The sequence below is a fragment of the Poeciliopsis prolifica genome, unplaced genomic scaffold (assembly GCF_027474105.1).
Source record: "Poeciliopsis prolifica strain line A6 unplaced genomic scaffold, Auburn_PproV2 SCAFFOLD035, whole genome shotgun sequence".
Taxonomy (NCBI): Eukaryota; Metazoa; Chordata; class Actinopteri; order Cyprinodontiformes; family Poeciliidae; genus Poeciliopsis; species Poeciliopsis prolifica.
In genome coordinates this window covers 2623447-2649387 of record NW_026562410.1, presented here as the reverse complement: position 1 = coordinate 2649387, position 25941 = coordinate 2623447, and the positions used below count along the sequence as shown (strand labels likewise).

The following is a 25941-nucleotide window of genomic DNA, read 5'->3' as shown; positions in this document are numbered from 1 at the left end:
CAAAAAAAGAAGAAACTAAATGATGGTCTAAGCTGGACATGTTTTCTAAGGAATGAAAGGTAGAACATAACTCTTCCTGATGACTGTCACACATTTGTTGGACCACTGAGCGACAACAAACGCGCTGTGATGAATACAGACGTCAGCTGGGACTGCCAGCCTCCACAACAGAAGGTCGAGGAAACACGGGCAGATGGTTGTGCTGTGAAACATATCGAAGGTCTTTAAAACACATAAAAATGAGCCGCCTCTGATTCATCCATCAGCCTCCTTGAGAACGGAGACGTAAATAGCACCGTGGTGCCAACGACAGAGGTGCCGGTACAGAAGCAATATAAAATTGAAGCTGCAAGCAGCATTGACAGAATTCATCATCATGTCAGATGGCACAGGTTTAAAGATAACTGAATCGAAGAGTAAAAGTAAAACATCCCGCAGAAAACAGATGACTTACCGAAATCTGTCTGTGTTGGAAACCTGGTCACACCAACATGGTTTCTGACTCTGGACACAGTTTTATGTTGATTAGGGCAGAGGGGTCAGACAGAGACCATTCCAGTAAAACATGTTCTCAGTTTTTTTATTTATTTATTTTTTTTATAGAATGTGGAACTAAATCATTTTGCAGACTCTAACTCTTCATCTATTTTTCCATCAACTCCGACCAGCTTCACTGTCTCTGCTGAGGAAAAGACTAACCAAAGCATGACGCTTCCACCACCTTGTTTTACAGTGGAGTTCTGAGCAACATCAGCATATTACGCTTCACGTTGGCTTGTGGTCAACAGCAACAGGATTTTCAACAACAGCAGAGTTGCATAATAATTCTCCCACTGGAGCTGTGCATCTCGGCAGCTCCTCCACAGTAAACACACTTGTAATTTCTATCTCACCAAGTTTTTTAAATTCATTTATTTAGTTAGTTTTAGTGTTCTTCTAACTTCAACATTAATTAACTTATGTGATGTTGTGTAAAGCACTTTGACTAAAATCTGGAGTTTGTTGGCTGCAATAAAACAAAAGGTGGGGCAGTCAGAGGTTGTATGGATACATTTGGAAGCACTGCGATTGCCAACCTTCAGTTGCTTGGATATTTCTGAAACAAAACAAATTGGAGACCACAACTTTAGCTCAATCAGAATATTTTATTCACGTTTTCCAGTGTTGCAAGTACATCTTGTTTACAGTTGACACTGTAGGAAACCTTATCCCTCTACTTGTAATTATGCAAGCCCTAGTTTAGTATTCATAGCAAAAAGAAAACAAAAACTTTTAGGTTAATCCACTTTGTGTTTTCACAGCTGCCCACACTGCAGATAGTTAATTCTTCATTTGCATGTGACAAATCCATTCTTAATAATGGTGCAAAAGGTGAGAAAACACACATTGCAATGTTTTGATATAACAGTGACATTTAAACTTGGCATCCATCATGCTTTCCTGTATAACTTTTAGTGTGCAAAAGTTCCCCACGTCTCCTTTAGGAAACTATATGGTGTGTTTTTTTATTTATGTATTTTTTAAGCCATGCAACCACGTTTTGTTTTTGAAATATTCACGCCCTGTGGCAGTTACGTCACTAAAAAGTAATCAACCTAAAAAGTCACTGACGGGGAGGTCTGAGGCTGCCAACAGGAATAGCTTGCTGAACCGAAAGAGGGTAAGTGAAAGCTTATTCACTTAACTCGTCACTAATGGGCTCATGGAGGACTAACAGCTGAGCCACTTGCTGTCAGGAGGTTTTTTTTCACTACTGAGCTGAACACAAATAAATACAGTACCAAGCATAAACACACACTCGTACGCAACGTGTGTGCACGCAGAAGCCCGGGGCGGCGTTTCGTCAACCTCTGTGCAAATATTATACATATACAAAGCTGCTGTGCAAATTCATTAATGCAGGTGCATCTCAGTAACTCAGTGTATGACTGAAGATACTTTGAGTATTTCAATTCAAACTGTTGAACTTGATTATTTTGATCATCCTGGCTTACAGCTAATGAAAACCCAAATTCAGAGTATGACATATGACCAAGTAAAAAAAACCCCAAAAATATCCAGACTCAAAAGAAGACCTGGGTGACTGATGTAATAACCTTAGCTTAACTCAGCAAGCTTTTTTTGTTTTTTTTTTTCTTTGAAGACAAAGTGAGCCATGACACTCCTGTTGCTGAAAATACATTAAAACTTAAAATATCTATTATGTATGCCACTCATGTAACACGGCAAAATTCCTAGACTCATTTTGTGTTTCAAATGATTCATAAATCCCAATCAATGTTTGGAAATATAAATAGCACATTTTGACTTTAGTTTTTTCATTTTTGTGACCCACAACACTGTGAACTTGGTGATTTTTGGACACTTCTGACAAAAAGGGTCCAGCTCTATCCAAGTATATTAACATGGAAAGTTCAGTGGGAGGAAAAAGTGCTAAAGCAATAAGGAGGTTGTTAAGCAAAGCCCAGAGAGGTTTGGGGTTACTAATGCAAACAGAATCATGAAATAAATTAACACATGTGATGGATGTACAGTAAATGTTTACCTGACATAGCTAGTACAATACAATTTATTTTCTGACAAACTTCATTTTGGGTTATTGTTAGGTACATGATATTTCAGAATTTAAACGAATTACTGGAAAACAAAACAAAAAAAATTAATTTTAAATGATATCATGATGGAAGTGTATAATACACAGGATGCTCCCTTACAACCACTTATGTGTGATCTGTGTGAATTAACATACATAAAAGTATCTACTATGATCCCTGGGGGAAAAAAACCATAAAGAAAAAAAAAAAAAACTATAAAGGTTTTATTGGAGACATAGTCAGACAGAAGAGAAGGGAAGCAAGTAGCTGCCCTTTAGAATCAAACGGTACATAAAAAGCAGCCACATCCTCCTCCTGACAGGACCACACTGTTCACGTGTGATCCCACAAGGAGGAGAGGGAGTAATCCACCAGCTTCCATTACCATTTCAGTTTCCCCCCTGAGGCATCTTCCTCCTCAAAAGAAAAAAAAAAAAAGCAATCAGGCAGAGAGCAGGGCGCCGACAAGGCAGCCAGCAGGGGTCGACTAGCCCTTCTCAGACTCTGCGGAGGAGAAATGGACCCTTAATCTCCCCCCTCCTCGCTCGCTCCTGTGGAGAGGGTTCAAGGCGATGCAGCGGGTTTTGAGCAGCCGGTTCCCTCTCATCAGTTCTCCACGTTTGCCCTGAGCGTGCGAGGCTTTGGTCTTTGATGTGGCCGGCAGTCCTGGCTCGTGGCCCTCCGCTGCGCGGCCGGAGAGGAGGGCCGAGGGTGGGGGATGTAGAGTGCCTGGGGCCTGCTGCCCCGCTGCAGCGCCCTGCTGCAGCTCAGAGAGCGTCTGTCCTCGACGCCGGACTGCGGCCCCAGGTGAGACTCGCACAGGTCCAGCAGGGACACTACCTGCTCCCTAAGCGTGAGGGATTTGAACCGCCGCCCCGCCAGGTTGAAAAAGGCTTCCACGAACGCCTGCAGTCCCATTCCTATATGGGAAAAGGAAATGCCGATTTACAAGTGCGGCGACTTTTTGAGGCATGCGCACACGGCACCTTAAACCGTTAGGTACCCACTGTAAAGATGAAAAATTAGTAAAATTGTTTAACAGGTATAAAACCCCATGGCTAAGATTTTTTGTTTCCATGGGATGCACAATTTATCGGCATCAACGTCTGTATCGACATTGTGTGCGCTTGATTATTTGAATAAGAGGATTCATCTGCAAAAGGTAATAATTGAAACATCAACATGTGAAAAGCTCAGCCTTTTCTGTTTGACTTAACATCAAGACAGTGTAAAGCTGATCTGTTGATTATGTTTTTAATAATTAGATAGCAAAAAGATTAAATAAAATGCATCCAGGTGAAGATGATTCCTAATTGTTTGTCCGTTTCTTTGTAATTTGACTTTTTCCTTTTTCTAATTTTGGACCGAATGAAATGTTCATAACTTGGTGTGACATGAATGGAATGAGCTTTACATCCTAAAAAAAAAAAAAAAAAAAAAGAGTCCAAGCAATTTTCACCTTTCAGCTTAGAAAAGCTGAAGTTAACCTTTCAGCTGACAGTTTATTTAGAGCTGTGGCTGAAAGGAGGAGGAAAGTTTCATTAGTAGTGTACAAGTCCAGTTTCAGAAAAAATTACATCATAAATTTCTGCTAAAAGTGGGTTTTTCTCTTTTAGTAACAAGTGGCCTTCCTATCAGACTTTCTGTGGAACTTCTTACTCAGTTTAAGAGGTCAGTGTGACTCGAACTCGAGAACAACAGATAAGAAAACAATGAAACTGAGCAGGATTCATATCTTACTAGGTCTGTTGCACTATTTTCAACTCGTAACGTCGTTTTTAAAAAAATAATTTTCGCTTATCGGTTCCCCATAAATACACCTGACTAAGCGCCCCCAGACGCAACAGCTGACCGATTCCAGTCCTACTGACAGCTAACCTGAAACTCAGCCTACACTCTCCTCAGTGGACCTCTTCATGCTGGTCCATGCGATTTCCAACAATCTACTCTATGTCAGAGACATTGCGAGATGGGACGCCTGAATAATTCATGTCGGGACGGTTTCTGCGTTGTCATGCTGTGATCTCGCCTCATTTCAATTACGGGAGAAGGGTGTCTGATAGAGAACGACAAGCAATTATGGGGGGAGCACATTATTTGCACAGAGTCTCAAGGATGTTCAGTTCTCTGTTCTCCAAGAACACCGTGTGAGGACTTGCTTTATTTTTCTGTTTTTCTTCTTTTTTTTTTTTGAGTATCCTTTACCTGCTTCTCGGGAGTCGGCCAGGGCAAAGGACCATCGACGTGTGATGTCAATATACAAGATGTCCACTGAGGCCATGGTGAAGTTGCTGTTGCTCAGTTTACAAGTCCTAGAAACATAAAGGAATATTAACGTCTAAATCAAATACAACCTAATAAGAGAACCAAAAATGTTTTAATGTTCGCTTCAGACGCGATTACATTTTTTGGTTACTCAGGTGTACGTCTGATCAAGAGTTTTGTGAACGATATATGATCTCCATTTTTCGTAAAACTTAGAGCAGCGGCAATTGATCGTAGCCTAATCGGATGTCAGAAGGAGCTAATATTTCATAGCAGCAAAAGCAATGAGCTGGGCAGACAAAATGTTTACGTAGTAGACATTTTAAACTTGCTTTAGTGTCTTATATTATTGATTAGCTCCGACAGCAGCCCTGAGACATAAGTGTGTATTATAGGTGCACCGATTGCAGTTTTCTGGCCGATCACCGATCTTTCAAAAGCCTGACCTGCCAAGTAGTAGGTCGGTCAGTTAGCTCTGTCTTACAGTAAAGCAAAACTGTAAGACAGTTGCTTCCTCTGAATTCATTTTATGTGATCAGAACAAGATCGTATGATTAAGTTTTCAACAGGCTGGTCACCACGTCAGAGCCTATCAAGCCAAACAGACGATTCTGGCTGATTTGTCGGTGTATTTCTATTCTAAATCAAATGCTGAAAACTGCACATCTTGCAGGGATCTGTATGAATATTTCACTAACCCAGAGCTGTCAGGTCAGGAAGTCGGTGTTGTATTCTAGAGACAGAGAGACAAAGCAAGCAAGGTTTACCTAAAGGGTGAGGACCACTGCAGCATCAGGCGATGATGCTGCTTCCAAAGTGTACAATATTAGCCCAACACAGTGCAGCTACTTGTTAGCCCAAATGGTGACAGGAACAGTGAAAATGGCTGCTGCATCTTTTTATAAGCTTTTCTACAAAACAAGATGAAATATTCACCTTTTTATATAAGATGATAATGACACTGTGTTTGTGTGTGTGGTGTTTTGTGACAGAATCCCAACAACACAGCAAGAACTGATTATGTGTTCATGCAGCAGTAGACAGAAAAAAAGAATAAGAATTTAGTGTAAAGCAGTACGAAAGCACAGAAAAGGACGATGCTCGTTTTTGAGAAAGTTATTACTTTTAATGAGAAATCTGACATTCTGCAGACCTGTAATTGTTCAGAGAGAAAGTGATGTATTTATTTCTTTCTTTTTGTTGCAGGGTCTTCATTACTTAAACTCTATATGCTTAGTTTCTTTCTTCTTTTTTATTACATGCACCAATGATAATATGCAAATGGGGTTTCCAACAAGCTACAAATGCCTTTTTTTTCCCAGATTCAAATTCCCAGAGCTCTAAGCTTATTTTAGTTCAAATTTTATGTTCATAGATGAAAATATTCCATAATTTTTTTGATAGATGTTGGTGGAAGGATCAGACTTTAAATATGGAAGGACGGATGGATGAACAGACGGATGGATGATGGGCATAGAAATGGATGACTGGATAAAGTCTGCAGATGAAATTATTTTCCAAACTCCATTTCGCACTTTAAGTCTATTCCAGACGGCATAGTAATCCTGTAAATTGAATTCAAAAACTGCATTTGCTCTAATGCCGTAAAATATGATGCATTATTTCCTGAAGGGATTTCTGCATGAAAAACAAGCTTTACCTTCAACAGAGATTAAATTATTACATCATGCACACGGTACCCATTTTTCACGCTCTCATAAACATAAACATATGGAGTCTTTGAAAGTACTTATAGTGTAATTAAAGTTAGACTACTTCCTGAACTCTCAGCAAGAATGTTCTGTCCTAAAAAAGAGGCTAAAATAAGGTGAGACAGTGTTTTGCTGCAGAATCTAAATTAATAAAAGCCTCTCTGGTCTCAGCGCTTTGAAAAGAAATCTCTAAACCACAGCTCAGATGAGACTCTCACTTCTTCAGATGGAATCTCTGAATGCACCTGTTTCTTTTACTTTTACGTTACGTTATGCCGACTCTGAGCTGCTTACATATGCTAAATCTGGGTAAGCAGAGAGGATTTTTATCCAGGGAATCAGCATCCGACTTAATCCTTTTTGTCTTACTGCAATAAAACAAAGGCTTGCTTTACTGTAGATTTGCAGCTTACATGGCAGAGTGATTTTAGGATCAAACAAAACTTGTGCACCTGATGAAGGTTCGGAAGGCAGTGGGGCCGAGGCGCATGTTGCCCTTCACCCCAAGGAAGCGTATGAAGAGAGCGGCGATTCGCTCCACCAGCCGCAGGTGGCTGAACTGTTTGGTGTACTTCGGGTAGACCTGCTTCAAGCACAGCGGAGGCAGATTACCCGCGTTATCTGGACTCCTGTCTAGAGAGTCGCCATCCGCAGGGATCACCTCCAGAGGATCAGACCCGCCTCCTCTTGGTTGAGGAGTCCTGATGACAACAAAAACAAACGGGGTGGGGGAAGGTTTATTATTCATTTCATGCAATGTTAATTAAGCTTGACTGTACAGACATGTGTTCTAATAACAGGGCATGTATTTCTACTCAATAGTCTGTGTGAGTCATTCAAAAAAAAAAGTCTACGATAGGTGATGGTCAGTCAGAACGCAAAGATGGATTTGAATTGCTTTCTTTTAAGCACTCCACACCAAAGTAATGCAAGAATGGCAGGACACACACACATGCACACTGTCTGAGCACTGCACACAGAGCAGATCATGAAAGAAAGTCATTAAACTGCCGGTCATTTTTACACACCGGACCATTTAAGTTGTAGCTGCGCTCCGCGCAGAGGTCACGGCTGATATATAATCACTGACTCTACAACAATAGCGGGTATCAGGAGTCAAGTTTAATCAGGGACTTTATGTCTTGAATGGAAATCTGAGGAGCTGAACAGAATCGAACAAGGACATCTGTACTTGTAACTTTCATGCTGGTCGTTTGACCTTTGTTGTCAAGCAAAACAAGAAACAGGATTTACATAACCACAAAATCAAAAGATAAGCAGTTGTCTCACTGCTCTAACTTCTTTATGTTGTCTCTTTTTTCCCTCATTAAATTGAACCTAACTTCTTTATTTTAAGTATATCCTCCAATGTGTCTTTCCTTTTCCCAAGCTCCTACACTAAGCACAAATCTTTCGCTTATCTTCACTTCTTATGAGACATGTGGGCTGAAACCCAGTCTAACTGGCTTCCCGTCAGCCCCGTCCCATCCCAGACTGCTGGTGCCTTCGCAAAATCTAAGTATACCGTTCTTCTTGATACCGGCAAGGGTGACACTAATGTAGCATTTCTTAAAGTTTGATAGAATCAATTGTCCCTGTGGGACAGAGGGAAGCCACCCACACATAGATTTAGCAGGACAGACTCTGCTAAAAACAGGCAAACCTTGCACAGACACAAACAGACTGGGAGAATTTCCACATCCTCAGGTGAAGAGAAAGAAGAAAACAATGAGGGAAGGAAAGCTAGAAACAGGCAAAGACAGTTATTAAGTTTTGGATGTTAAACTAGTTCTAACATGACAACAAGCTACAAGCTTTGTAACAAAATATAACCAAGGGTCAGGATGGCCCAGTCAAATCAAAGCTTAAATTCAAATAAGCATCTGTAGCAAGGCACATAAGATCCCCAAAACATTCAATTTTATGTATTTGGTTTTAACCTAGGCCTAAGTACAAAGTGTATGAATACCTTCGCAAAGACACTAAACAAAAAAAAAAAGAAAAAATAATTTTATAACTATGCTCTGTATTTAGTTTGCCTCATTTCCCCATTTCCCCTTATGCAGATAATACCTTTATAATGGGATATTTTAGCGCCTCATGACTGTGAATATAAGCTTTTCACCTCACATGATGGCTCATAAATCACTTCCAAAGACAGAATACTCAGGATTAATGAGCTGGGTGCATACACTACATATCTGAGAGTCACTGATACTGTCACAAACTCACGTATATAAATCCTCGTTTATCTCTTCTCCCTTCAAAGTGGCACTTCTTTCCCTGCCCCCTTTTGTGCCATCATTTGGGTTTGAATTTTTTTTTTTATAAAACAGAGTGTGTTATCATCCCACCAACTTTTGTGCATCCTGTGTCAGGCTTTCCCTTCATCTTGAGAAGTAAAATTCCAACATGCGTCAACTTTGGATAAACCTCTTCCTGAATGACGGAGTTTCACCCATTCCACTGACGCTGCCTGTGTGTCATTCCTCAATGTAAGTGTATGTGGGGTTTTTTGACATCACATCTATAGGCAAACTTGAAATACCCAATTAGTCAGAAGTGGTTTCAAAATATTTCAAGTCTGTCTCTTTTCTCTCTTTTTACATAAATCGAAATTCTTAATAAAGTCATTCAGTTATCTTTCTTCTAATCATAAAAAAGGTTTGCTCCTCTCAGTCAGAGAAATCTAATTTCACATTGCACTGTCACTTTTTATCAGACTGCTCAACGAGTTTCTCATCTAAAAGTCAATTTCTCCTCTCACTTCTAAATTGTTAATTTATATCATTGTTCTAATATTGAAATCATATCACCCTTTCCTCTCAACTCCTCCACTCCATTAGATTCAACTTTTTTTATCCAATATCATTTAAAGTTGCTTGCCTAAAAATTCTGATCTGAATCTTTGGTCAGTGATGTTTTTTTTTGTGACCCAATAGGGAATTAAAAAAACATGAGCATTAACTTGATCGATATAACATTCATGAACTGATTTTGCAGAAATACTTTTTATCAAAAGTAATTTCACGCATACAGGAGGGAAAACCAAAAATGTGGTAAAGTCTTCAGGAATAAAAAAATAAACAAAAACAAAAAAAAACTTGGGCAAAGATTAGTATTTCACCTCCTGATCTGGGATATGACCCAATCAAGGAAAAAATCTGCCAAATGATGCATTTCTACAAAATATTATCCAGCCACTTTCCTGAGGTGGGCTTGTTTAAAAGACTCTTTGTCGACGCAAAATTGTTTAGACCGATTCAACCTCATCTTGAGTTCAGCAACAGGGCAGAAAAACAAACACGAGGCTTGTTTTTCCATAGCTTGCATCATCTCTGTGTGTTTGCTTCTGCATTAAGGCAATTGGTTTACATCTAAACTAATTATGGGTTAGTATCACGGTATATTAAACAAACAAAAACATGTATAAATTTGTCATCATGCCATCTTTAAATTCAAGATGGAGTTTTCTCAAGCCACATAAAAGAAAGAGTAAAGCAGCACAACTGCTTTAACCAATTTACATTGTATATATATTTCAAGACAAATATATTTGCTTGAAAATACTTCTGTTTGCAAAACGGCAACTTCTAATACTTCTTCTGTTTTTCTATTAAAAGCAGAACAGCAAAATATTGTGTGCCATAATTATGTTTAATACTATTAAAATCTGTAAGTTTATTCTCGAGTCTTTGCTAGAAAGAAACCATATCAACAATATTTGTTACAATTACCATTAAAACTAACAGTTTGAAGCTACATTTTGTATCTCACTTTGGCAGCAGTTCCAATCTTTGCTGCTTCTCTGGTGTTTCTAAAGTAGTTAGATCATGTGTGTATACGTCTGGATCATGCCAATTCAAAGCACATGCAGGAAGGAACCTATTTAAATATTATTCATAAATATTACAGTCATTGTGATAAGTAGTTATTTTCCCAGATGTATCTTTGTTTTCCATGAACACGTTTGACATTTCCTACCATCCCATTCTCCTTTGAACACAAGATCCCTTTGTGTTTTTAGTGTTAATTTTATTTGACAACAAGAATCATTACAAATTAGAAATATCAACTTAAACTTTGTAAGATTATCATGGCTTCCCTTTTCTTTAAAAACTAGATGTTCAGTCTAAAGATTGAAAAGGTAAAGCTTTAAATATTCTCCCTGTGAGGCCAGAAGACCGAGCAACCTATAACATATAATGGATGTTAGATCAAGCGATTAAACAAGTGGAGACAGAAATTAATTCAACAGGAAGTTAAGGGAGCATTATCCACAAGTACACAGTGCTCTTGGATGCAAAGAAGACATCAAATATTGAGGCTAATTTAAAGATAAGGTGGTTAAAATTTAAAGTAGAAGGAACAGAACAACAGAAAAGGATGAGGAAATAAGTCGAAAGCAGACAGAAAGAATAAATCTGCTTTTCATATTGAAATATGCAATGATGGGGGGGAAGAAAAGGACACTCCCTAATTGAGAAGGAGATCTATTTCCAAGCACCACACAGGGCCAGTAAAGCAGAGAGATTGAGCCACTACATTGGCACAGTGATATGTGAGTTTCCTCCATGCCTCAGTTGATTTAATTTTTTCCATTTAACAAGCTTAGAGAGAGCCGCTGAGTGGTGCGGGGCCCGGCTCGGAGGAGCGGGTGGGCAGAGTGAGATATCGTGTTCTTAAAGCGGACATGCTGACAGAGAGTGGTGGTGGGGAGGAGTGGGAGGAGCTAAGACAACATCCAACTTCAAACAGGGTGTTTATGCTGAGGTGAGCGCAGCTTACGCTGTCAATTTCTTGTTGAAGGGATCCATGAGGCGCAGCGTGTCTCTGATCACCCCCACTTTCACCTGCTCGTCTACGGGACTGGGAACGTACTCGAAAACTCCTGGAGCCACCTGAGACAGACATGCACTCAATACAAGAGGTGGTGGTAGTGGTGGTGATGGTAGAGTGATGACGCTGATGGGAACCAGTGTCTTACTTCCTGCTCATGTTCTATTCTCATGCTGGGGTTGGAGTTGACCTCTAATAACACCGGCTTCAGGTTCTTCATCAGCAGGATGTCGAAGCCCAGTATCTGACACACAAACAGACCACAACAATTAGAAACACACATTCAAGAAGACAACTTTCTACATCCCAAAAGGGCTGTTTTTCTGTAAACACATTTGCAAAAACTTCAATTTGATTAGTTTTTCTTTTTTTATGATATTTTTAACAACCTGATCCACTAGGAGTAAAAACAGGTTATGTGGATGACTTTAGTGAAACTGAAAAAGATGTTAATAACACACTGGCCTTCAGCTCTGTTGTCACACCCACCTGAAAACAAGTAGGTCCTGGCTTAGCAGGCGGTATATCAGCTTGGTAGTGGACTTTAAGGTCCGGCAGCACAGCGATGACAGACTTGATGACAAGGGCGATGATGTCCGACCAGACCCGTTTGATGTCAACGCCCTTGGCTGCCAGCCTGTAGAGCACACTGGAGAGCGTCCGCTTGCTGCCCGTGTTCTGGCTGTCTGAGTGGACATAGTTGCCGCTTTGAACGTTGAGCGAGTAGTTGGTCAGGTGCATGAAGACGCGGCTCAGATTCTTCTGGCTTGGCTCCTGCAAAGAAACAATAAAAAACAAAAACGTCTATATAATCGACCTCAAAGCCATTGGGATTATCAGTGGGGTAAGCGCTACCTGGTAGGGTTCAGTGCAGAAGCGCGTCAGACCTTCTTTCGCGATGTAGATCTCCAGTGGCTGCATGGACTTTATCAGCACGTAGAGGCGGATGTCGAATTTGAGCTTGTCGATGAGCAGTGGCTTGTGGATATATTCTTGAACCACCGCTTGTTTGGCCTGTGCGCCCACCACCAGCTTCAGATCGCCGGGGTCACGGATCAGGTAGATACCATCCCCCTGGGAACCCCCGTCGGGCTTCACGATGAAAGTCGGGCTCTCCGTGGCGTCGCTCTCCTTCACCATACGAATCTGCAGCAGAGGAGCGAGGGGGGCAGAAACGACCGTATCCGTTCACAAAGGATATGGTTCAAGGAAAACACACGCTACTTTATCCAGTAGACCAACCTAAACCAGGATGTTGTAATTAAATCTTAGTGTAATCTCATTCCTCACTGGACTAATAATAGACAAGAGTCAGAGAGGCTTGATCTGCACCAAAATCGTCCAGAGGTTTCTCTGAATTAACATGCAAGTCCAGAAAAGTCAACAGCATTTTTTCAAAGGGTTAATTATCCCAGGATTTGTTATGTAATCCTACGCTGCTGCAGTAGAGATGCACGGTAATAGATGTAAATAGGTTTCTGGATCTCTCTGAAGGGAGGCAGATTTAAAAGATGAGAAGTGATTTTGAATGTACACATTGATGCTGTGGCGCCCCCTGCTGTACAAAACATGTTATTTTCTTCCTTTCTACCAAATATTTACTTACAAATGGCTAGGAAAATGAAGCTTTTACATTATTACAAATGATTATAAATCTGAAAACAATTAGAAAAAGAACATCCTAAAGACAAACAAGTAATTCTAAATATGAATATCACCCTGTGCCTCAGTGTCTGTAGCTGGATTTTATAGCATAGGATATGAGTAGTGTGCGATTTTAATTTGGCATTTAGTTAGACAGACTGTAAATAAAGGTCGGATAAGTGTTGGCAATGTAGAGAGATGACCTGCATCATGTCTATTGCAGGGTAGAGTGATGAGAGAAGGAAACAACAGTGGTTCTTAGTAGAGTACACACTCTGTTGAAATGCCAGATCATAAAGGGAGATCATAAATCACTTCACAGCTATTTTCACATATTGAGACATTTTCTTTATTCACAAGAAGTAAAATGAAAACAAAGAAGCAAAGCTAAAAGTGAGCAATAACCTATCTGCAGAGGTGGGAACATTTTAAACTCTGCTGAAGCAGCTATTGATTCAGCATTTAGTCTTCTCCGGAAGAAGTTGATGATCGTCATCATCTTGACTTGGCATATCAGAACTTTCATTTTCAACTCACAAAAACTTCATTTGTTTGATTTGGATTTTTCTGCTTGGATTCCCTGTGACGCCAAAAAATAAAATCTCAATTTATTTTCTGTTTTTAACAGATAACTTTTAATACCACAACTGACTTGGAACTGAGTATCAGCTAAAAAATGTAACACTATCGGATTGTTCTTTGTTTTTCTTTTTCAGTTAATCAGATACGGATAACTACGTATGACCAGTATGCACACCTTTGGGAGGTGCTGCAACAGTACCTCAGTGGAAAACTGCTGGTACTCTTCTGGCAGGATCCAGGAGCGCGGATAAAAGTCATACTCTTCTGGGAAAAGCTCTTGCATAGTCCGAACCGCTCTACTCAGGTTGATCTTCCTCAGCATCTCCACCATCCCTGCAAAAACACCACTTACAGACAATCCTGCGTGTGCTCCAGGGAAACAGGAATACCTGTTTTTATTGTTAATCACCAATAAAAAAACAAAAACTTGATATTCTAAATAAATTTGTGAGCTGTACGGACTAAACTAAGCACAAGCTTACAGTGGCCCGGATGTATCACTGAGATGCAAACTCCGCCCCCCCAAGAAAACAGCAAAAACCACTACAGAAGACATAAAAAAAACTTCCATTATGGCTTCTGGTCATTGTATTTATTGTTGCCTTTGTGGCTTTTTGTTGTTGCTGCTTTTGCATTTCATTGCCTTTTCTGGTTCAGCAAACTACAGGCGTATTGATATGATTTACCTAAATATTCAGATTTACACATTATGTAGGGTTTGATTTCTTGTATATCCATGTTTTTAGATTTTTGTGATGAGGCAATACTTGGTTGTGCTTAAATTACAAAGTTTTAAAATATTGGTCTAATTAATGTGCTTACCAAGACTAATATCCAACTAGATGAAACAAAGTAGATTACACGAAGCCAGTTGAAACTATAAACACTCATAACTAGTTACAGGTTGTTTGTAGATTAGAAAAGCACATATACTTAAATACCTGGAAACTTGTTGACTTGTCCTGACACAATGTTTTCATTGTCGTGGAAGGAAACACCATGCCAGTAGATATCACATGCTGCACGTCTTCCCGTGTGAAACTGAGGAGAGGAAAAGCAAAGCGGTGAGAAGGACTTATTACATTTATAGGCTGAAAGGAAAGCTGATTAAAAAAAAAAGTCATCAGTTGGAAAATGTGAACTGTCTGAAAATATGAGCAGGACCACAGAATGAAGATGATGGTCTGAATAATTTACCGCACACTTTTCAAATGCGACACAACGCTGCTTAAGACAAGCAGCATGTTTTGTTTTGTTGTTTTTCTTTTCCCCAGAGTCCACTTTGGTTTCCAATCTCCATTGGAGTAATGGGTCAAAACTCTGCTGAGTTTGAAAAGACAAACATGAGGGATTCTCTCTTTAACTCTCCCGTGCCACTCCAAGTCTACAACTCAAAGGTGTCAAAAGGCTGACAGTCCAATATCGGTATCTTAAATAGTTTAACCTCCTCCCCTCCTGTAGTTGGCTAAAGGATAAGATCAGGAATTTCATCTTGTTAATGTGTTAGCGTGACACTGTGTAAAAGGGAAACCCTGGCTGACTGCAAAGACCTACTATAAATACAGCTACACGCAACTGTGTGAAGGGGACAAGGGAGGGGAGATTATTTTGAGTAGTTTCTGGGATTACATCCAGACACAGCTGTCTTTGAAAAGTTGCTTCATTGCTAAAATCTTTAGGTGTCCTTTGGTAAACAATTCAGTTTTCTCTTGCCATACCAGAAATAGCCCTTTTTTGAAATTCAGGTTATTTTGCAACAAGATTTCAAGAAGTTATGACAATTTTAAAACAAATGTGCTCAAAATGCCTGATTAGTTTCTAACACCCTCTCAAAATATGACAACAGATGAAAGTATGAAGCATTTTCGTGACTTTTCGCTTGGACCATCAGGTGGCTGTTATCTCTACCTCGGAGAGGACACACTTTATTGGATTAAGGGAGCTTAAGGCTAATGATTTCTTTCTGTGGCAGAGAAAGCCATAAGTGGAAAGTCAGCTAGCAGATGCAGAGTCAGTTGTTTCAATTCTCTAACTTACACTTTTGCATTCAGTTGTGTTGACTTCATTGTGAATATTTTACCACCGTCTGAAGAGAACTCGTCCATTTCAACTTCATAAATGGGCCAACACAGCCGAGCTGCTAAAGTTTCGGCCCCTTCAATGTATGATGACAAAGGCTTTCACAGTGACGGCAGCTCCAATGGAGCTGTTGACTCTGCTGGGGGGGTGCTTTGTGCTAACTTAGTGTCGCCATATGTCCATCGTTATGGACACCAGTAGCAAGGTTCAAGTGTCACAGTTTGGTTACTGGTGATAAGTGCACCCTGTGCTTCCCTGTCTCATCGAGGCGACATTCTTTCCATGCATAATGGAGGCAGTGTTCATAGCAGCTTTGAGTTGGCACTTTAAGAAAAATAAACACTCGAAACAACTCGGGACAAACAGAAATGAGTAAAAAAAAAAAAAAGAAAAAGTGACCTCAGAAAGTTTTTTGTGTCCCATTTTGTGCTCTTTAGGTTTCCATACTGTAACACAGGTGAAAGAAAATCTCCATCGTTACATCCGAGTCGATGATCTAATATTAATGACTTAAAGCATGGAAATTACAGTCACTGCTAGAGCTGCAACTTGATATTTAATTGGTAAATTGTTATTTTTATACCCATGTTTTTAGATTTTTGTACATGGTCGTGCTTAAATTCTGAAGTGTTGAAATATTGCGACAATATTTCATGCAGTATTGTGTCTTTGCGACACCAACTTTGTGGCAAAAGCAAAGTTGGTGGATTAGCAGTGCTGTTCTTTTTAAAGAAAAATAAATAAATAAATACTGCAGTAAAATAGATATTTTTATGCCAAATTATTTATCTACAACACTTCATCTTGAGTCGATGACTTCAAGTAAGAACATTATAGTGAAGACTGGAGATGAAACTACAGAATATTTATCTCCTAAACTGTTTTTATTTTATATCCATATAGTCAGATTCACATGACAGAACAGTAAGTTGTGTATAAATGGGACTGGTTTTCATCTAAAAGTCACATTGTTCATGTGTAGCCAGCCAAATGAACCCAAATACCCCTAAATAAAATAATATGGAAAGCGACTAATTGCTGTCAAAAATTTCCAATATGCCACTTTTATAAATTTTGGCGTAATCCCAGGTGTTCTGTGAAGAACTCAGAGATTTGATGCAGATGACTAGAGAACAAACAGCATCAAAAAAACCAAAGAGCACAGTGGAAGAGTCAGACGTAAAATTATGCAGCACACCTTTAAAAATAGCATTAAAATACAACCATCAAATGTTCAAGGAAACTGTCTGGTTGAAAATGACAAAAGAAGCCCTGTTCTTGAAGCCATGTAGAGGAAGCAGTAAACATGTTGAGAATGTGATCTGGTTCAGGCAGACAAGCAAAAAAACTAACACTGCACAACAAAATGAGCACAACTCCTATGTTAAAACAAGGTGGTAGCAACATTTTGCTGTGGAGTTTATTTTCTTCAGCAGCAACAAGACAGACTGTTGTCAGAGATGATGGAGAGGAGGATGGCTGTCATTGCAAAGCAATGAAGGAAGAAAACTTGTTGGAACTTTAAAAAATTAAGAACAAATTAAAGCCGTAACCAGTGCTACAATGTAATGGATCATGGGATTGTCAATATGGCCCAGTCAAAGTCCCAGACCTATATCTAACAGAGCATATGAGGGGACACTTAATATTCACAGGCACACCACAATTTGTTTGTGTTTTAGCCAATAAAGTGCACCATTTATATTAAATTAAAAAGCACACGCCACACTTTCCAGATTTTTCTTGTAAAATGCAAAAAATAACATAATAAATAAGCAAAAACCATGCATTAGTATCATGCCAATTCACAGGTATGAAATACTTTCTGCAGGTCTGTCTCAATAACATGAAATTGAAAAGGTTTAAATAAAGACAATTCAAATATGAAGAACTGCAAAAAAAGACACATCCCGTTCCCCCCCTAAAAGAAAAAAACAATTAGCCCATCATTTTTGTTCTTTAATACAATAAGCCAATGACATGACTCCCTTTGAAGCTTCACTCAGTGAGGAAAAACATGAATAAAAGTGTCTTATGAAGACAAACACCTAAGCTTCTTGTAATCCAACAGAGACGAGAAGCTGCTGACACAGTTCTCCCCAGGATCAAATCATCCTCAGCTTCTTCCCTAAGCCATTTATTCACAAGTTTCTGCTGGGACAAAACACAACAATAACAACAACAACAAAAGAAATAGTTTCAAATAGCGCACCTCTTTCCACTGCAGCTCCTTGATGCTCAGCTTCAGGGCTTCCAGGGAGGTTTTGGCTTTCGATGTGTCCACCGTCACAGGCCTCCTCTTTCTGGGAAGCTTGAAATCATCCTCGCAGCGTGGTTCCTGCGTGTTGCTGGATTCGTGGACGCCGACGTAATTCCCGTTGCTCTCTGCTGACTTGCCTTGCAGGATCTTCCCCGTCCCCTTGATGTGGAGCGTTTGATCACACAGAGGACTGTTGAAGTTTTTAACAGCGTGAGCTGGAAATCCCTGCAAGGGTTTCCCACAAGGATTCTTGCTGCTTCTTTTCCCCTTCTGCTTGCAAATATCGGCGGACAGTGCATCCGTCCCAGGGACGGCGGTGATGCAGCCGGTGGGGTCTGGTGAGGCGGAGGGAGAAGACAGGGGCATCTCTTCGTCGGGATCCACGTCCTCCTTCCCTGCATCCTCGCCCAGTGATTTCATCCGCCCGAGCTGAACCCTGACATCTCCATAATGATCACCCATTATGCGAAACGCGATAACTCACGCCGCAGCAGTTCCGTGGAGTGCAGTAATCCGAAGCCGGGGAGCCGATCAGAAACAATGTGGCCCGCATTGCTATCTTGACTGACCACAAAAATAAATAAATAAATAAATAAACACTATCAATTTTCGTTACCTACATCCGTGGGAAAAGCAGCAACGCGAGTTAGCGGGGATCATCTGTGGGTCACCATATATTTATGAGCGACGAAGAAAGGCATGTCTCTCTGCAGAGCTAATTCTGACCATATGAGCGCAGCAAAGCGACAGGCGGCGGCGGCGGTCGGCACTTGTAGCCAGCACTGCTAGCTGCTGGACGAGAGCCGACTATAACGTTAGCTTATTAAACTTCATTTAGCTGACAGCGTTTCTAAGCCGCAGGCGAAGCTACCCGACTCCACTAAAGACAAACTTCCGCTGTGAAGCTCCCTCAACCAGCAAGTGTCACAATAATTTAACAGCGCTCTGCAGCGTGCGTGTTACCGTCACGGTGTGTGAGGCAGCAGATAGCGGAGCCGCCTGTCTGCCATCCTGTGGCCCAGCCTCCATCTGGTTCTCATGACCACAGCTGATGCTGCGTTCAGGGTAACTCGGAAAATTTGCTTCTCCTTCTATGCCGGGTTTTTTTTTTAAATTTATTTATTTTTTTGATTAACTTTATTTCACACAAGAAAATTACAACAAAAATAAATACAAGATTAAATAAATGTTGCTCCTGTGTGTGTTTTAAAGTTTGTATTTATATTATTCGTGCCAATATATTAGTACTTTTTTACATCTTTTCAAACCTTTATTTACCCTCCCCTAAGATTTTGTTGTAATATATATATATATATATATATATATATATATATATATATATATATATATATATATATATATATATATTGTTTTACTTGCATCCAACCCCATAAGAGTTAAAAATAGAAGCATTTATTCATTACATGAATAATCTTTTCTGATTTTCTCCGTCCCAATATTTTAAGTGATTTATCCATATTGTACTTAAAGCAATAATTCTAATAATTACATGACAATAAAAAAATGTCCCTTCCTTGCATAAGAAAACTTTTCTGTTGTTTCACATAATATTCACTAGAGGGCGTTGTTTCACTCCGCTATTAAAACTAATCTATTGGCTAAGTTTTGTGGTATGGTTTAACTGCACTGTAATAACAACCTTCCCTTCAGAAGATCACATTCTTTATTAAGCTAAGGGAACTGCTATTGTGAACTTGATTTGAAAATTTGATTTTTTGATACCTGGCGCCTGCTGCACCCTTTCAACATTTTTTTTTTTTCATCATTGTAAAAGTACTGAAAAGCACCTCTGAAAAGTACGTTTTCAGAGGTGTCTTTACTTGTTGATATTCTCGTAGAATAACCAGAGCACTGTTTAACTGAAACAAAGACATGCATTAACTTTTTCTTTTGCATACCCTCACAATATAATTGCTGACAGTTCTTATTTAACCACTCTGGTTAAAAAGAACCCATTTTCATGTGAAACGGGTTATGTGATGTGAGCACAAAAATTACTGAAAGAGGAAACACAAAACTGACTACAAGGGACAAAAAGCATTATTGCGAGACCGCAACATTTAATGCAAAAGAGGACAAAAGGCTATTGCAAGGGAACAAGACAATTATTGAGAGAAGGAATGAAAAACATTCTGTAAGGGAACCAAAAATTTATCACGAGATTGTAACAATTATTGCAAAAAAATGAAAAAGAAATTCTCCTTGGGCTGCCACCTTATCGTGGTGGAGGGGTTTGAGTGCCCGCAGTGCGAGGCGCCGGGCAGGAGTGGGCATACTTGTTGCTCCCCATCTTGGCGCCTGTACATTGGGGTTTACCCCAGTGGATGAGAGATTCTGTTCATTACTTTCATGGACAGAATATCTAGGCACAGCCGAGGTGTTAAGGGGATCCGTTTTGGTGGCCTTAGGATTGCATCTCCACTTTTTTGCGGATGATGTGATCTGCACCTCTCACTGAAGCGGTTCGCAGAGACCGGGATGAGGATCAGTGCCTCCAAGTCCGAGGCCGTGGCCTTGAGCCGGAAAAGGGTAGAGTGCCTTCTCTGGGTCGAGAAGGCGCTGCCCCAGGTGGAGGACTTCAAGTATCTCGGGATCTTGTTCACAAATGAGGGAAAAAGGAAGTGGGAGATCGACAGGTGGATTGGCGCTGCGTCTGCCGTGAAGCGGGCGCTGTACCGTGGTGAAGAGAGAGCTGAGTCAAAAAGCAAAGCTCTCGATTTACTGGTCGATCTACGTTCCTTCCCTCATCTGTGGTCATGAGTTTTGGGTCATGACCGAAAGAACGAGATCACAGATACAAGCGGCTGAAATGGATTTTCTCCATAGGGTGGCTGGGCTCTCCCTTAGAGACAGGGTGAGAAGCTCAGTCATCCTTATGTCAAGAGGAGCCAGTTGAGGTGGCTCGGGCATCTGGTCAGGATGCCTCCTGGACGCCCCCTGGTGAGGTGTTCCGGGAACGTCCCCTCGGGGAAGACCCAGGAGATGCTGGAGGGACTTTGTCTCCCGGCTTAGTTCCCCCGGAACTAAGCCGGGAGACCCAGGAACGCCTTGGGGTTCCCCCGGAAGAGCTATAAGAAGTGGCTGGGGAGAGGGAAGTCTGGGCCTCCCTTCTGAAGCTGCTACCCCCGCGACCCGACCCCAGATAAGCGGAAGAAAATGGATGTATGGATGAAAAACCTATTACAAAAAAAAGAACATTATTAAGAAGATACCGCCATTTACCAAGGGAATGCAAAACTACTGCAATGGAGTAAAAAAAATATTGCAAGGAAACGCAACATTTATTGTGAGGGAATGCAAATGTATTGTTTTTATTGTCAGCAAATGCAATAACAGAAAATCTCAACCCTAAAAACGTTTTTTTTTTGCCTCTGAAGGGTTTGCAAACTTTAATTTATCACTATTGATAGAAATTGCATTTTCTGTTAGAATCAATTTGTTATTTTTCCATTTCTTAATAATGATAAATGACAATTATTGTCCATTCCCAACAACACAAACCTTTAAAGAAGGTTATTCTGATGCACATTTTTATTGTTGAAAATTTCAATTATATTCGGCAGGGGTGGCGTCAGCAAACTGCTCTTCTTCCTTCAGGACTCTCACAAATCCAACTTCTGGCAGATCGCACTTTCTTCATCCCCATTCATTTTAGCAAAGAGAAGAGTGAGCACTTTTTCTTTTTGCTCCCAAGTGAGATCAGATATGTAAACCTCCTTGCCAGCGAGATGGGGCCATTTTTCATCTGCCTTCTTGTCTGAATACAAAGATTTGTTGCTTATGGGAAATTGATGGAAGGTGTGGATGGGGGGGAGCCTTATCCTCTTCTCCACGGTGTCTCTAAATTTCTGACGGTAGTCTTGATATCCCTCCTGTGCGTTCCGCTTTCTTTCCTCAGCTATCTCCTGTCGAACGTTATCCAGGGCTTCGTGGAAAAACACCTCCATATCTTTGCGTTTCTCCACAATGGTCCTCGCCAGCTTTTTCACTTTACAGAGCTCCCTCTCCCGCATGGCAATAATTTTCTGTAGTTTGTCCAACTCAACCTGACTGGCCTGGATAGTGCATTGGGTTTTTTTCTCATTCTCTGTTGTTTCTTTCTCCAAATCCAGGAAGGCTTGCTCCAGAAAAGTAGCTTTGGCCGTGGCTTCAGTCAGCAATTTTTGAAGACGCGCAATCTCAGAACCATTATTCTTTAATTCTGACTTCATCGTTGTTTTCTCAATTGACAGTGACAGGTTGTCCTGACCCAGAAGTTTTGCACGTTGCTTTATACCTTCTAAATTATCCGAGGTAAATCTGAGACTATTACTGAGCCAGTCATTTTCCTTTTGAATTTCGTGCAATTCGTTTTTCAACTTGACAATGGCTTGTTCCTGATCAGCAATTAGCACACTCATCTCCTCTTGCTTACGTAGGTGGTTCCTTTCACTCTCTGTTGTTTCTCTTTCTAAGCGTAAATATTCCTCATCTTTTTTTCTTAGGTTTTCTCTGTATATTTCTTTAGACACTTGCATTTGCTTCCTCGTGTTAGCTACCTTTTTCTTTATACGAGTCTCAATGGCCTTTCTTTTAAAGATTTCTTCCTCAAACTTGTCGAAATATTGCTTCTTTTCATTTTCCCATCCACATCGTTCTTCAATTGCAAGCTCTTCTAGACTTTCGATCTGTTCTTCCAGGCTTTTGATCTTTTCCCCTTTTTCATTTAAATCTTTTTGCCAATAATCGGTGGTAGCAAATTCGGACATTTCCGCTTGGTACAGGAAATTCTTTAGTTCCTCAATCTCGGAAGTTAGTTTGTAGTGTTCCTTCTGGTGGTATTCCAAATCCTTCTCTGTTTGCTTCAGCTTTATCTCCCTGAGAGAGCTGACTTCATTTGTTTGGGCTTCTCGCGGTTTTCCTTTTGCATTTCTGCCCTTTCCTTGGTTTGCTTTTTTGGTCTCCATGGCAGATCTGAAAGAATTCACCTTTTCCTGCTTTTATGAAGAAAACATTAAATGTATTACAGAGATAGCACACTGTAGCACAATAACTGGTAACCAGTGTCTACCTGTAATATCAATGCCCACTGAAGTCAGGATGTCAATGTGCAATTATCAGGGAAGTCGTTAGGGACATCACCGTGATGTCACATGCTTCACCTCACCTGTGAGGTCACGCTGCAAAAGCACAAAAGTTCTGCGACCTCTGAAGTAAGTTTTTGTAAAAATTACTGGCAATTTTATTCGATCAATGCTTGCAAACAAGAAAAAAAATGAAAAAAGGAGAACTAATTTGAATTTTTTTTTCTGCAAATAACTAAAGTAAAAGCCTTCCCAGATCACTACCATAGTCATTAATATATTTTAATTATAGTTCTTGCACTTTCATTTTTCAAATAAGCAAATAAAATAAAAATAGACAGGCCTCAAGTGGCTTGGGGTCGGGAGTTGAATCGGGGACAACTGCGTTTATGAGTGCACCCTTTGCATAAGGTGCTCTATTGTTTGTTTATTTGGAATTTGCTGGCTTTTTTCAGGTTTTTCGTTAATAACCTCTTAATACTCTTTTTTTTTTTTCCAGTAAAAGCCATTTTTATTCTTTGGCTTTTATCCTCACCGAGACTTAATTTGAACCTTTTTTTCTTTTTATTTGTTAGTGTTGAAATTTTGCTATTTTTACATAAAACATTTTTTTTTAATATATGTTTTTGGTATGCACCTGTATGGTGCACTTTGATTCATCGATGGTTGGTGCTACATAAGTGAAGGTGATGACAGCTCAATGGCATTTGATGACAAATGGGCTACTGGAACAAGACGGAAATGGGCGAGAGATGAAAATGTGGATCTGTTGGAATGCTACTACTCAAGTAACCCTAGTGAGAGAGGTTACATGCAAAGACTGGGGAAGGAATGGTTACTTCGACATCCCCAGTCAACACTAAGCGCTAAACAACTAGTAGCTCAGTGTTCCAACATCCGCAAACGGCAACTGCTATCACAACTTGAGATTGACGAGATACAACACAAATGCTACGGCAAAAGGGAGGAACCCGGATGTCAGGACTGTGGGGACTTAACTACAAGTCCCCACCCAGTGAGGGGATACACGGCCCCAATGAGCGAAACAGAGCTGAACGAGACAGCTGCTGACCTGAGAGAGAGAATCATGACCGAATGATTCCGAATGATGAGCGAAACAGAGCTGAACGAGACAGCTGCTGACCTGAGAGAGAGAATCATGACCCGAATGATTCCTCGGCGCCAATTACAACGGCTGAGTGAAGTACCATCTGAAAGTCTCATTGAGAATGTGAATGCAGCATTGAGAACGATCCCTACCAACACCATAACAGAAACCAATGAGCTGATCTACAACTCAGCATCAGTTGGCTATAAGAGCAACCATGAGACCCAATACCCACCATTGAAAAGACGGTTAGAGGCTAAAATCAAGGTAACAAGGAGGGAAGTGAGCCAACTGTCAGAGCTCCACAAGGGTGCAATGAAAAGACCAGTACCCAGAAAGTACAGGCAGATGCCCATACCTGAAGCACTCGAGACTGCCAAACAGAGGCTCCAAGCCTTGTCCAGCCGCCTAAAGAGATACACAATACTGGAAAGGCATATGGGAAAGGGAGGCGTCCCACAACAGCAATGCACAGTGGCTGATCTCTCTACGAGAGGACCACAGCAACCTCCCTGAGCAAGTCCCGGTAACCATCACTGTGACAGATGTCCAAGAAAGAGTCTCAGGTATGAAAAACTGGACAGCACCAGGGCCTGACATGATCCATGCCTACTGGCTAAAGAAACTCACTGCTCTCCATGAGCGAATGGCAGCCCAAATGAACCAGCTGCTACAAAGTGGGACTCACCCTGAATGGTCAACTGAAGGGCGGACAATCCTAATCCAGAAGGATCCATCAAAGGGTCCAGTCCCACCCAACTACCGACCAATAACCTGCCTCTCCACAACCTGGAAGCTCATGTCAGGCATCATAGCGGCCAAGATAAGCAAACACATGGATAAACACATGAGCACGGCACAGAAGGGTATCGGTGTAAATAGCAGAGGAGCCAAACACCAACTCCTCGTAGACCGCACAGTTGCCCGAGACTGCAAAACCTGACACACCAACCTGTGCATGGCTTGGATTGATTACAAGAAAGCCTATGACTCAATGCCGCATACTTGGATCATTGAATGCTTAGAGATGTATAACATCAACAGGACTCTGAGAGCCTCGTGGATCGAGGTCCACGAGGCTGTGGAACCACCCTTGAAGCCAACTGCAAACCACTTGCACAAGTGTCCATCAAATGTGGCATATACCAAGGAGATGCTCTGTCCCCGCTACTGTTCTGCATAGGCCTGAACCCCCTCAGCCAAGTTATCAACAAGACTGGCTACGGATACAGACTCAAAAATGGGGCCAATATCAGTCACCTCCTCTACATGGATGACATCAAGCTGTACGCCAAGTGTGAGCGAGACATCGACTCACTGATCCACACCACCAGGATCTGCAGCACTGACATTGGGATGTCATTCGGACTAGAGAAATGTGGTCGGCTGGTCACAAAGAGGGGGAAGGTCATCCACACAGAAGGGGTCTCACTCCCAGAAGGAACAATAGCAGACATAGAGGACAGTTACAAGTACCTAGGTATACCACAAGCAAATGGCAACCTCGATGAGGTCACAAGGAAAGGAGCCACAGCTAAATACCTCCAACGAATAAGGCAAGTCCTGAGAAGCCAGCTCAATGGCAAGAACAAAATCCGTGCGATAAACAGCTATGCCTTGCCAGTAATCAGATACCCTGCTGGAATAATTAGCTGGCCAAAGGAGGAGATAAAAGCCACAGATATTAAGACCAGAAAGCTACTAACAATGCATGGAGGGTTCCATCCCAAATCCAGCACCCTGAGACTGTACACGAGCCGCAAGGACGGAGGCA

The 25941-nt window shown here is 40.9% G+C and overlaps 2 protein-coding genes across 3 annotated transcripts; both read right to left on the bottom strand.

Moving 5' to 3' along the window:
• Window positions 1–1131: 1131 nt before the first annotated feature.
• On the bottom strand, window positions 1132–19030 carry ttll11 (tubulin tyrosine ligase-like family, member 11). 2 transcript variants are annotated; one of them, XM_055052659.1, is made up of 10 exons: window positions 17928–19030; window positions 14578–14677; window positions 13812–13969; window positions 12266–12556; window positions 11900–12184; window positions 11559–11654; window positions 11360–11472; window positions 7024–7272; window positions 4800–4906; window positions 1132–3514 (listed from the first exon to the last, which is right to left on the bottom strand). In XM_055052659.1, the coding sequence occupies exons 1-10, from the start codon at window positions 18435–18437 to the stop codon at window positions 3201–3203; spliced, it is 2223 nt and encodes a 740-aa protein (XP_054908634.1). In that variant the 5' UTR covers window positions 18438–19030; the 3' UTR covers window positions 1132–3200. The 2 variants fall into 2 exon arrangements, with proteins under 2 accessions (XP_054908634.1, XP_054908637.1); XM_055052662.1 differs by having other exon boundaries at window positions 13836–13969; window positions 17928–19029.
• A 2494-nt stretch (window positions 19031–21524) lies between these two features.
• LOC129374302 (basal body-orientation factor 1-like) lies at window positions 21525–23077 on the bottom strand. The gene is made up of 2 exons (XM_055052665.1): window positions 23047–23077; window positions 21525–22972 (listed from the first exon to the last, which is right to left on the bottom strand). The coding sequence occupies exon 2, from the start codon at window positions 22940–22942 to the stop codon at window positions 21599–21601; it is 1344 nt and encodes a 447-aa protein (XP_054908640.1). The 5' UTR covers window positions 22943–22972; window positions 23047–23077; the 3' UTR covers window positions 21525–21598.
• Window positions 23078–25941: the final 2864 nt, after the last annotated feature.